At 41.3% G+C, this 12,492-nt stretch overlaps 1 protein-coding gene across 1 annotated transcript in view; it reads right to left on the bottom strand.

The window, feature by feature from the left end:
- Positions 1-12,492, bottom strand: part of RAB2A (RAB2A, member RAS oncogene family) — a 36,819-nt gene that overhangs the window by 21,355 nt on the left and 2,972 nt on the right. The window contains exons 2-3 of the mRNA XM_082234043.1: positions 3,418-3,489; positions 2,107-2,174 (exon numbers count right to left, since the gene is read on the bottom strand). Coding sequence (XP_082090169.1) covers positions 2,107-2,174; positions 3,418-3,489 — 140 coding nt within the window. The remainder of the gene's footprint in view (positions 1-2,106; positions 2,175-3,417; positions 3,490-12,492) is intronic.

Raw genomic sequence — 12,492 nt, 5'->3', positions numbered from 1 at the left:
AGGCACAATACTCTCAATAAATGAGCACATTTCAGCTTAAGAAACATCTCATAATATTACTAAGATACCACAGTGTAGCAAGAATTCAAATTTTGGTACTTCAAAAAACTGGTGAGTGAACGACAAGCCTGTTTTACAGTTGAATAAATGAGGCAATATAATTAAATAACATTTAGGCTGCATTCCACACCGTAGCTACTAACTTATGCCCTCTCCCCTACACAAACCAGTGACCTAATGAATAACTACCCCTGAAATTAGGGACGCGGGTGGCGCTGTGGTCTAAACAACTGAGCCTAGGGCTTGCCAATCGGAAGGTCAGCAGCGACGGGGTGAGCTCCCTTTGCTCAGTCCCAGCTCTTGCCAACCTAGCAGTTCGAAAGCACGTCAAAGTGCAAGTGGATAAATAGGTACTGCTCTGGCAGGAAGGTAAATGGAGTTTGTGTGCACTGCTCTGGTTTCGCCAGAAGCGGCTTAGTCATGCTGGCCACATAATAATAATAATAATAATAATAAATTTTATTTATATCCTGCCCTCCCCAGTCGAAGCCGGGCTCAGGGCGGCTAACAACTATAAAATAATACAACATTTTAAAATCAAATTGATGGCAACCATTGGGTAGAGTTCTGTGAAGATTGCCAAAGGAGGGAGTCAGGCTGTGCCCTGGCCAAAGGCTTGGCAGAACATCTGTCTTGCAGGCCCTGCGGAAGGATGTCAAGTCCCGCAGGGCCCTACTCTCTTGTGGCAGAGCGTTCCACCAGATCGGAGCCACACCCGAAAAAGCCCTGGCTCTGGTTGAGGCCAGCATAACCTCTCTGTGGCCTGGGACCTCCAAGATATTTTTGTTTGAAGATCGTAAGTTCCTCTGTGGGACATACCAGGAGAGGCGGTCCCGTAGGTACGAGGGTCCTAGGCCGTAAAGGGCTTTAAAGGTTAAAACCAGCACCTTAAACCTGATCCTGTACTCCACTGGGAGCCAGTGCAGCTGGTATAGCACAGGGTGAATGTGATCTCGCAGCGAGGACCCCGTAAGGAGTCTCACTGCAGCATTCTGCACCCGCTGGAATTTCTGGGTCAGTCTCAAGGGCAGCCCAACGTAGAGCGAGTTACAATAATCCAGTCTGGAGGTGACCGTCACATGGATCACAGTGGCTAGGTCAGGGCAAGAGAGGTAAGGAGCCAACTGCTTAGCTTGGCAGAGATTTAAAAATGCCACCTTTGTTATAGCTGCAATCTGTGCCTCCATGGAGAGGGAGATGTCGAAGATTACACCCAAACTCTTAACGGACGGTACTGGTACTAATTGCACCACCGCAAGAGATGGGAGTTGCCCCTATAATCCCATATCGTCCTGACCCAGCCAAAGGACCTCTGTCTTCAAAGGATTTAACTTCAACCAGCTCCCACGTAACCATCCAGCCACAGCTTCCAAACATCTGATCAGTGTGTCTGGGGCTGAGTCAGGATGGCCACATGACCCGGAAAAACTGTCTGCAGACAAACGTCGGCTCCCTCAGCCAGTAAAGCGAGATGAGCGCAGCAACCCCAGTCATTCGCAACTGGACTTAACTGTCAGGGGTCCTTTACCTTTGCCTTTACCCCTGAAATTATATCAAGCTGATTCATACATATGCTTACTGGGTTTAGAGCTTGAAGTGTATTGAAAGAGAAGAAAAAGTGAAGCTCTCCTCACTGGTCCTTTATCCCAGAATACGTAAACAATAGTTAAGATTGCTTTTTCACAGAAAGGTTAGCAGAAATCTTCTAAATAGCTCAAGGGAGTTAGAACAAACCCCATATCCATATACAGAGAGATTGTTGATCCTGGATAAACAGGAATCAATAATGCTTGCAGCGGCTAGTATTATTTCGGATCATGGAACACGAACACGAACATGAACATACACACACACAGTCTAGAGTTTGCCTTCTTGGGAGATAGTTCACACCATTTTTTCAGTTTACACCATTTTTGAGTGTTTCTTTTTCTTTTTGTTTTACAACAGTTGACTGGTGCTTTTTTCAAAGTTTCAGTTCCTTGCTCCTGTTCTTTGAACCACAGTTTAAAGAAAATTTGCACAGAAATTTTTCCTACACTTACTTACCGTATCCCATATCTGAAGTTTTATCTGTTTCCCATCAATGGTTATCATTCGAGCACCAAATTCTACACCTGAATAATAAAATAAAATGTTGTAACAGAGCTCCAACACAGCAATGAAATACTATCCAGTATCCTAAATAAAATCAGGATTTACTTTAACCTTTCTCAGAGCAGGAAGCAACATTGTTCTTTATGTTTTCAGTTGGCTTTCTCCTCATACCACATACTGAAGAGTTAACAGACTTTTATACAGTTTTGTATTGTGTCATAGTTTTATACACTCATTTCTAGATTAACAGATGCAAAAAAATGTCTTTCAACAGAGGTAGATAAAATAAGAACAATCTAAAAAACTTACAAAGGAGGCATTTAGCATAGCCAGTGTGGTGCAATAGTTAGAATTTTGGACTAGAACCTGAAAGACCAGGGTTCAAATCCCCACTCAGCCATGAAGACTACTGGGTGACCTCAGGCCAGTTACAGTCTCACAGCCTAACCTGACTTACAAGGATTCTGTGAAGATATAAGGGGGAGCGGCAGAGAACCATGTATGCCACCTTGAGTTCTCCAGAGAAAAGGTGGGATATAAACTGCAATAACAATAAAGGAAGAAATTGCTTTTTAAAATTATGACACTGCAATGTAGTTTGAAAATATTCAGAGGCAGTCACAATTAGCCGCAGAATGTGAGAAAGTTTCAAATCTCACTGAGTCAGACTCAAATTAAACTACTTAACTCCCTTCAAAGAAACCATCATTTAGGCTTAGAAGAGCATTACAACTTAGATTTAATAAAATCTTTAAATGATATTTCATATTCAGATAAGAATATTTTAGAAATTGACAATTCTGACAACATTGTTAAGCTGAAACCATTTTGTATGGAAAACACACTCTTTACAAATTCAGCCACAGTAACTTTTAACAGTGGATAGTTGGATGTCATTTTGTCCAATATGAACCTGATTTATTTATTATAGGACTAAGAACCACTAACCCGTGCCACTATAACCTTGTAAATATATGACTATTAGTTGAAAGTCTAGACCAGGGGTAGTCAACCTTTTTACACCTACCACCCACTAATGCATCTTTCTTGATGGTAAAATTTCCTTACTGCCCACCAGTGCTCAATGGAATGAGAATTCAGCTTGTTCCATAGAACCCCCTACTGCCCACCTGGAATCCTGAAATGCCCACTAGAGAGTGGAAGGGACCAGGTTGAGGACCCATGCTCTCGACATTCCATTTCAGAACTTGATGCATGCAGTTGCCATGACCTTTACTCATTTACCTGCATAAAAGAACTTACCTATAGTAAGGTCGTGCACTGGCTGAAACCTTTTGTCTGTGAACTGCAACAATAAACATGATTTCCCAACACCTAGAAGAGAAAAAAAATCAATTTCAAGAATTTCCAAATATAAAGTACTACAAAAAATGAGACTATTTCAAAATTTCAGACTTCTTTACACACATTTACAAATTACTGATAAAACTACTCCTTGCTGTTAGCATAACATTTCAGAGGCCACCAAAAGAAACACAAAGGGTAATAGTAAGGTCCCTTGGAACTTGTCATGCTCCTTCGTAGCAACCAAATTACTAAATCCCACTACTCCTCCAAAATCATATTCATTATGTACATTTACTATTCAGAAACTTAAGACTCACTTAGTAGCTAGTTTCAGATAGCCTCTATAGTTACTCTGCTGCTCTTTTCAAATATACATAATTTGTTAATGTGACTATGCAATTACAATATATACATATATGTAATGTGTATAAACATTTTAAACCTCTTAGAAAACCAACTCTATTTTCATAAAACACTTTTCTATTCTGTTAAATCAAGCACTGTATACTTGAAAAGGAAATAACCATTATTTAAAAGTACTTCAATATTGCTTAAAACTTACATTTTTAAAAATTGTTTTTGCTCCACTTCCCTCTATCCCGAGCCCTCTTTTTTTATTGCACGACTATACTTCAACTCAGGGACGCGGGTGACGCTGTGGGTTAAACCACAGAGCCTAAGGCTTGCCAATCAGAAAGTCGGCGGTTTGAATCCCCATGACGAGGTAAGCTCCCATTGCTTGATCCCTGCTCCTGCCAACCCAGCAGTTCGAAAGCACATCAAAGTGCAAGTAGATAAATAGGTACCGCTCTGGTGGGAAGGTAAACGGTGTTTACGTGCACTGCTCTGGTTTGCCAGAAGCGGCTTAGTCATGCTGGCCACATGACCTGGAAGCTGTACACCGGCTCCCTTGGCCAATAAAACGAGATGAGCACCGCAACCCCAGAGTCGACTGCAACTGGACCTAATGGTCAGGCGTCCCTTTACAGTGGTACGTCAGGTTACATACGCTTCAGGTTACAGACTCCGCTAACCCAGAAATAGTACCTCGGGTTAAGAACTTTGCTTCAGGATGAGAACAGAAATCGTGCTCCGGCGGCCCAGGGAGGCCCCATTAGCTAAAGTGGTGCTTCAGGTTAAGAACAGTTTCAGGTTAAGAACAGACCTCCAGAACAAATTAAGTACTTAACCCGAGGTAACACTGTACCTTTATACTTCAACTCTCCAATTTTCCTTCAATGTTTCCTTAGCATTATATTCAGCTTAACAATCGCCACTGGCCCCCAAATATTCTCATCTGTTATACTGTACATATGAACTTTGACTGGCTTATTCCTACGATTTGAATGATATTATTATTCTATTATATATTCTTTACTATTAGCCTACATGTTGTGTTTGTATTGTTGTGATTGGTTCTTATTGCAACACGGGTTTGTTTTTGGTTCCCCAAATATTTCTTTCCTGGTTTTGGACTATCCTTCTACACTTATGTATACATAACCCTGGTTACTATTAAAATGCACAACATTTGGATACACTCACTCTTTGGTGTTCTTGAATCATTGATGTAATTCAACAAACGTAATAGTGGACAATTTGCAAAGCCTAATGACAAATTATGTCACTTTATAACCAATATCATTTCCATCATATGTATGAGATCATTCTGCTTTTCCAAGGGACCCAAAGCCATTGCACCACACTTTTCATGCAATTTTTTCTATAATTCATGGCTGACATAAATTTGGTTCCTACTCCAAATAGGCATTTCCATACTTTCTCCTAAATTTCTGTTTGCAATTCTCTTTCCCATTTCATCATATGATTAAGTTTTGTCTCTGAATGTTTGTGCATTAACACTTGACATAAAGCTGAAAACCATTTAACTGTGCCATTCCTTGTTAACCTTTCAAATCGTTTTACGGTTCTCGCTTCCTGTTTTTGTCTCAGTCCACTTAGAATACTTTTTATTTGTATGTATTTAAAGGTGGTGCTATCGTTTGTTTCCTCATCTGCTTCTAAGATCTTATTTTCTCTAATTCTTTAAGTTATATAGGTGACCTTAAAATTTGGCATGAAAGAAGCATAAGTGGTCCACTCATCTTCTATTATGTGTAATATTAGTAAAGTACAAGGTACACTCTTTCATCATTCACTGCACCACCCGTGTCAAAATACCTGCTTCATGTTACTATTCTAAAGAGATTACAAATCCTCTCTTCTTACAGGCTTTTCTTCCTTATATTTTATTTATTCTCAATTTCTTTCTAGCCAGAAAAACTTAAGATATAATTTCTTGCCACTCTTGATAGTTTTAAATGTAACAGGTATTTTACATCAGAATATGATGCAAGGTAGGATACTTGTTTTCACAAGACTTTTGTGGTTTTACCTCTTGCAACATTTTAGTATTATTATATATGGCCTTCATCCGAAGATCTCAGGTAGATAAATAGCACATAGCTCAGGTGTTGCTGAGAGAACTTCAAACCAGGACTGTGATTCAAATAGCCCTCAGTAGAAGTGAAAGAACTGCTTTCTCAGTCCAAGACAGATAAACCTAAGCAATGACAAATCTAAGAAACTATGATATGTAGGAATCATGAATGCCCAAGCTCTAGCATAGAAACTATGCTAGCAATGGATCAAACAGCTATAAGTTTTTGTCAGGAACAGACAGTTTGTGCATAACAACCAAATTTCCAGCTAAAAATGTATTTAATTCCTGTAAGGACCTACCACATGTCACTTTCACAAGGAAACTTTTGGGCTTCATATATTTGTACATGAAAGGGTTGGTTTGCACATGCAAGTGAATCATCTGTCAACAATAATATAAAATGGCAACTTGCATGAGTTACACTTCAAAGATAAAAAAAACTCCAGAGGTAGAACTTCCTATCAAGAATTCAGACATTCTCAGTTTTAAGATCAAGTGGTATGAAGCCGATATGCATGCACAGCCCAATCCTATGTTATACAGTAATAGATAATAAATATGGTTTTATAAATAAGCCTTAATTAAGAATTCCATGACCTGCATATAACCAGCTTCTTTACACAATTCATCCAAAAGCCACTGAAACATGTTACCTGCTTCAATGGATCTCCTGCAATGTAGGCTAGTAAATACTCCAAGTTATTAAAGGAGGGGGAGAGTTGACTTTGGTGCAGTTTGGAATTGTACTTGAGGCATGGTTAATTCTGGAATTTTCCTGCTTGATGGAAGAGGAGGGTACCAGAGACATGACAGACCCTCTTAAAATTCCTCTAAGGAGCACTGCTGTGAGAAAATTGACTTGAGCAGCAGTCAATCTATTCCCAGAACTGAGGCAGGGTGTGACTTCTCAAAGGGAGATGCATGTGGTAATTATCACAGCTCTTTGCTCTTGGAAGACTGGTAGGATATCTCCACTGAAAGGATGATTATGTTGATCTTCTGAATCTGAGTAAAATTGTAGGCTAGTTAAGGATTGAATAACAATTCGTTTACACACAATCTCTGAAGTCATTTCTATATCCTATGCTGCAGCTCCACTTTGCACCCATTTTGACATTCACCCCACATGTCCATGGTAACTTCCTGAATGTTCTGCGTCCCACACGTTGCAAATACTAACCACCCTTTTCCCCTTTTGTTCAGTTACAAAGTTATCACACTCTCCTATTATTCAGACTCTTTCATGCCCCTGCTTTCATCTTCAACCCTATTCCCATGCCTCCTACTCCCTCCTTTGGTGTAACTCCCCTTGCACTCCCATTTTCGCCTTCACTCCTTTTTCTTCCAACCTTCTTACTTTTCTCAACTCTCCCTTGCATACAGATCACCACCCCCATTTCCATGCCTAGTCCTCTCTACTCTGGAGCCCCCTCTGCAAATACCGTATTTTTCGCTCTATAACACGCAGATTTTTTCTCCTAAAAAGGAAGGGGAAATGTCTGTGCGTGTTATGGAGCGAATGTGTGGTCCCTGGAGCCGAAAAATGAGGCAAAAATCAAACCGCGCTTCAGGGAAAAGGGAAGCCTGAAGAGAGGAAGTGGCAGCTTTCCTGCATTCTGCCTCAGGGTCTTACTGCCCGCCCTCTCTGTTTCATTACTGTGTTTGCTCAAACGGAACAAAGAGCAGGGGAAGCCCCTCCCCTCCAGGCAAGTAGAGGGGAAAGCAGAGCGTCCGTCCTTCTATCCTCTCTCTGCTCCGGAGGAACAATGTTTGTGAAGGGAAGAGAGATTACAGGTTCGGCTTAAAATTCTGATTTGACTTCCTGCTTTTTGTTTTTGGAGACACACAGCATTCAAATATGCTTTCTTCCATTTAAAGAGGGAGAGAGAGAGAGAGCACACGCTGGCTGGCTTGTGTGGGTGGGTGGGGGAAAACTTTTGCCTTCCTTTCCTCACGTTATAGCCCTCTCCTGCATTCTTAGCCTTCTGTGTTTTTCCTTCCCTCCCCACTTAAAATGTGGTTACAAAGCATGGATCCACATGGATCCTCAGGATCTTTGCATTGGGTCACCCCAAATTCACCATCAAAGCACACAGCATGTCCATGGCTACAGCCTGCCCCCCCAAAAAAAAATCACGCACCCACTGTTGCCTGGGGCTGCAATGGTGCAAAAACGTGGTTACAAAGCATGGATCCACATGGATCCTCAGGATCTTTGCATTGGGTCAGCCAAAATTCACCATCAGAGCACATAGCATGTCCATGGCTACAGCCTGCCCCCCCCCAAAAAAAATCACGCACCCACTGTTGCCTGGGGCTGCAATGGTGCAAAAACGTGGTTACAAAGCATGGAACCACAGGGATTCTCAGGATTTTTGCATTGGGTCACCCCAAATTCACCATCAGATCACATGTCTGTGGCCACAGCATGAAGCACAAAAATGATACGTCCACTGTTTCATTCAGAATATTTTTTCCCTTGTTTTCCTCCTCTAAAAACGATGTGCGTGTTATGGTCAGGTGCGTGTTATAGAGCGAAAAATACGGTATACGCCATAGCATGGGTAGGGTAGGCAAACTAAGGACCAGGGGCCGGATCCGGCCCAATCGCCTTCTAAATCCGGCCCGCGGACGGTCCAGGAATCAGAGTGTTTTTACATGAGTAGAATGTGTCCTTTTATTTAAAATGCATCTCTGGGTTATTTGTGGGGCATAGGAATTCATTCATATATTTTTTCCAAAATATAGTCCAGCCCACCACAAGGTCTGAGCAGTGGAGCGGCCCCCTGCTGAAAAAGTTTACTGACCCCTGCTCCATACTAATATATGTTGCTGTATCTTTAAGATAAATAGCAAGGTTGTCAGTTAGCTTATTCAGCTAGAGAATGTTAAGTTCAGTCGATGGCTGTTGTACATATCGGGATGTTTGTTTGTTAATAAAATACCTGATCTAAATTACTACAGTGAATCTAGAATTTCATGCTGAAGACAATACATGGTACTAGGAGTAAAATATACCATAGGAAGGTACTATGGAATATTTGAATGCTCTACATTCTTTCTCTCTTCCATGAGGCAGCTGAGGAATGGAAGACGTTTAAAACAACAAAGCTTTCAGTATTTCGCCTGTCTTGCAGTACTCAAGGAGAGGCAGGTGTCTGAGTAAAGTGAGGGTGGACAGACACTGAGAGGAAAACCGTGGTTTTAAACAACAGTAGAGGTTTGAGTAGATAAAAGATGGAGGGACTGACGTCCATTTTTCTTTAGGTGGAAAGAAATTTGGCAAATAAATTGGCTTGGCGTTTCAACATTTGCCTGGCAACTACTGGCAGCAAAATACCCATGTAAGTAAGCAGGCTGCTAGGGGAGAGGCATGTAAGTAAGCAGGCTGCTAGGGGAGAGGCAGAATACATCACTTCTGTGCATTCAACAAAGAAACCCTCCACACCAAGCACTGAAATGTACTTGGTGCTCTAGCCTTTACCTGCTAGCCACCAGTCAGCTTGTAAAAATTTTCTGCAGACTAATAATTCTTGTGGATACAATTTAGAATTGTGAAATTGAAAAAAATATTAAACTGTAGTAACAACAACAACAATTTATTATAACAACAACAGTCTACCAATACACACATAAAATGTAAAACTACTTTTTGGTGTGGGAAAACCTCTTTTGACCAGTGGCTGAGTTTCATGCTCCGGCACCGGGGGGAGGGGCGGAGAGCAGGCAGGGGCAGGGCTGGTGCACATCCTGGAGGAGTGATGCGCTGGGGAGTGGCACTCCCTGAGGGAGTGGGGGGCAGCCGCTATGGCACCCCACCGGGATCGCGCTGCTGGAGGCAGCGCGCTCCCCCTGCACTCCTCTTCCTCTGCCACTGCTTTTGAGTACTTTTTTATTTTACCTTGATGTAATTTCAAAAAGGAATACAAGGGAATAAACAGAAAAGCCACAATCACAATTGCTTAAGAGCATTTCATTGTTGACCAATACATTATGACTAAGCACCTACTTAAAAACGAAACAAAATAAAATTGCAGGACTTTGCAGCACAGTATCCGTATCTCCTCAACACTCACCTATCTGAACTGGTGCCATATTTTGTTTTTACTGCAAAGGCTCAAGAACAAGCAAATGTGAACAAATTATGCCTAACCATTATAGGGCACTTCGGCAATCTTGCATAAATGTCCAAAAATCTCTATTCAAAGGCAGCTTTCAGTCTACTTTCACTCAAAGCATCTACAGCTTCTGTCAAATACAAACAGCTAAGTTTACTTCACTCCTTTCCCTAGGGTTCAGACTGACAAGATAAAGATAAATGCAAGGAAATAAGAACGCCTTCCAAAAAGCAACACAAAGAACAGGGGTAGCTAACTTTTGTTGATGGACTATTATTTCCATAAGTCCTGACCATTGGTCATGCTGGCTGGAACTGATGGGAGTTTGGAGTCCAACAACATATGGAGGGCAACAGGTTGTCCACTATTATCATAGAGTAAAGATAAAGTAATGAAAAGTTAAAATACTGTGAATCTTGAAAAATGCAGGAAATTTGTTAAGAAGAAATTTAATCAGCATTGAATCAAATATGGCTAAAAGTTTTTTTGCTTTAAATGGCAAAGCAATGCAAATCAACACTGGCCTGCAAATTAAAAGATGTGAGCCACTACCTGGACGTGGGGTGATTTTAGTTGCTAGTTGCTAGTTACTAGAAAACTCCAATGTAGGAGAATCCACAACCCCTCTCGGGAGTTGTTACACTGTGGAATAGCTTTTACTATCAGGCAGTTCTTCCTGATGCTCAGTCAGAATCTCCTTTCTTGTAACTTGAATCCATTGATACAGATCCTACCCTCCAGAGCAGAACAAACTTGCTTCATCTTCCATGTGACAGCCCTTAAGATATTTGAGGAGGCTATCATATCTCCTTTCAGTCTCTTTCCCAGGCTAAAACATACCCAACTCCGGCAACCGTTTCTCATAAAGCTGGTTTCCAGACCCTTGATCATCTTGGGCATCCTCCTCTGCACACATTCCAGCTTGTCAATATCCTTCTTAAATTGTGACACCCAGAACTCCACACAGTATTCCAGGTGTGGTCTAATGAAGGCATAATAGAGTGGTACTATTACTTCCCTTGACCTGGACACTATAATTCTGCAGCTTTTTTTTGCTGCTGCATCACACTGTTGACTCATGTTAAGCTTGTGGTCCACTAAGACCCCCAAATCTTTTTCATATGTACTGCTAATAAGCCAGGTGTCCCTCATCTCAAATTTGTGCATCTGGTTCTTCCTGCCTAAGCACAGAACCTTATATTTGTCCCTAGTTAAATTCATTTTGCTAGTTTGGGCCCAGTTCTCCAATCTGTTAAGGTCATTTTGAATCCCAGTTCTTTCTTCTGATGCATTAGCTACCCCTCCAAGTTTAGTGTCATCTGCAAATTTGATGAGCATCCCCTCAATTCCTTCATCCAAGTTGTTTATAAAGATATTGAACAACAGTGGGCACAGGACAGAGTGCTGCAGCACCCTTAGTGAGCACACTTTGGGTTCAGTCAACCAGCTATAAATCCACCTAAGAGATACCTCATCCAGCCCGCATTTTACCAGGTTTTCTGCAAGAATATCATGGGGGACTTTGTGAAAAATCTTGCTGAAATCAAGACACACCATACCCACAGCATTTCCCTTATCCACCAAGCTTGTAACTCTATCAAAAAAAAAGAAATGAGATTTGCCTGGCATGACTTATTTTTGAGATGGCCATACTGGGACTTAATAATCACGGCATCCTTTTTTAAGTGCTCTACGATTGACTGTTTTATTATCTTTTCTAGGACCTTTCCTGGTATCAATGTCAGCTCACCTAGGTCTTCTTTTCTCCCCTTTTTGAATATGAGGACAACATTTGCCCGTTTCCAGTCTGCAGAGACCTCACCTGTTCTCCAATAATTCTCAGATTATAGAAAGAGGATCTGAAAATACATGACTACAGCACTCAACATGGCTAGCTAAAATAATTTTTAATTTACTTGTAGAATCTCCTGGATTCTGCTTGCAATGTTAAAATCAAATACTGAATATATGAAGAGATTGATTACATAGCTCAATCCTACACATGCTTACCTGGAAGTAAGCTAGACTGAATTTAATGCAGCCTTGTAAACAAGCCACATTTCCTAGCCTGCCAGTCAACACATCCCTATGTTGTTCATTTGTGAAATATAAACTGCCTGAAAATGAGAGGGCACATTTCAAATTTATAAAAGTTTCCCTGCCTGGTCACCAAATGACTACCGTTTGCTCTATAAGACTCACTCCCCCCCCCCCTAAAAAGTAAGGGGAAATGTGTGTGCGTCTTATGGAGTGAATGCAGGCTGCGCAGCTATCCCAGATGCCAGAACAGCAAGAGGGATCGCTGCTTTCACTGTGCAGCAATCCCTCTTGTTCTGGCTTCTGAGATTCAGAATTATTATTTTTTCTTGTTTTCCTCCTCCAAAAACTAGGTGCGTCTTATGGTCTGGTGCGTCTTATAGAGTGAAAAAGAGGGTATTTCATCTCACCATAGGCAACCAAACAAAGACT

This window comes from Podarcis vaucheri, assembly GCF_965113315.1.
Source record: "Podarcis vaucheri genome assembly, chromosome: 8".
NCBI lineage: Eukaryota > Metazoa > Chordata > Lepidosauria > Squamata > Lacertidae > Podarcis > Podarcis vaucheri.
This window is presented reverse-complemented; position numbering and strand designations above follow the sequence as displayed.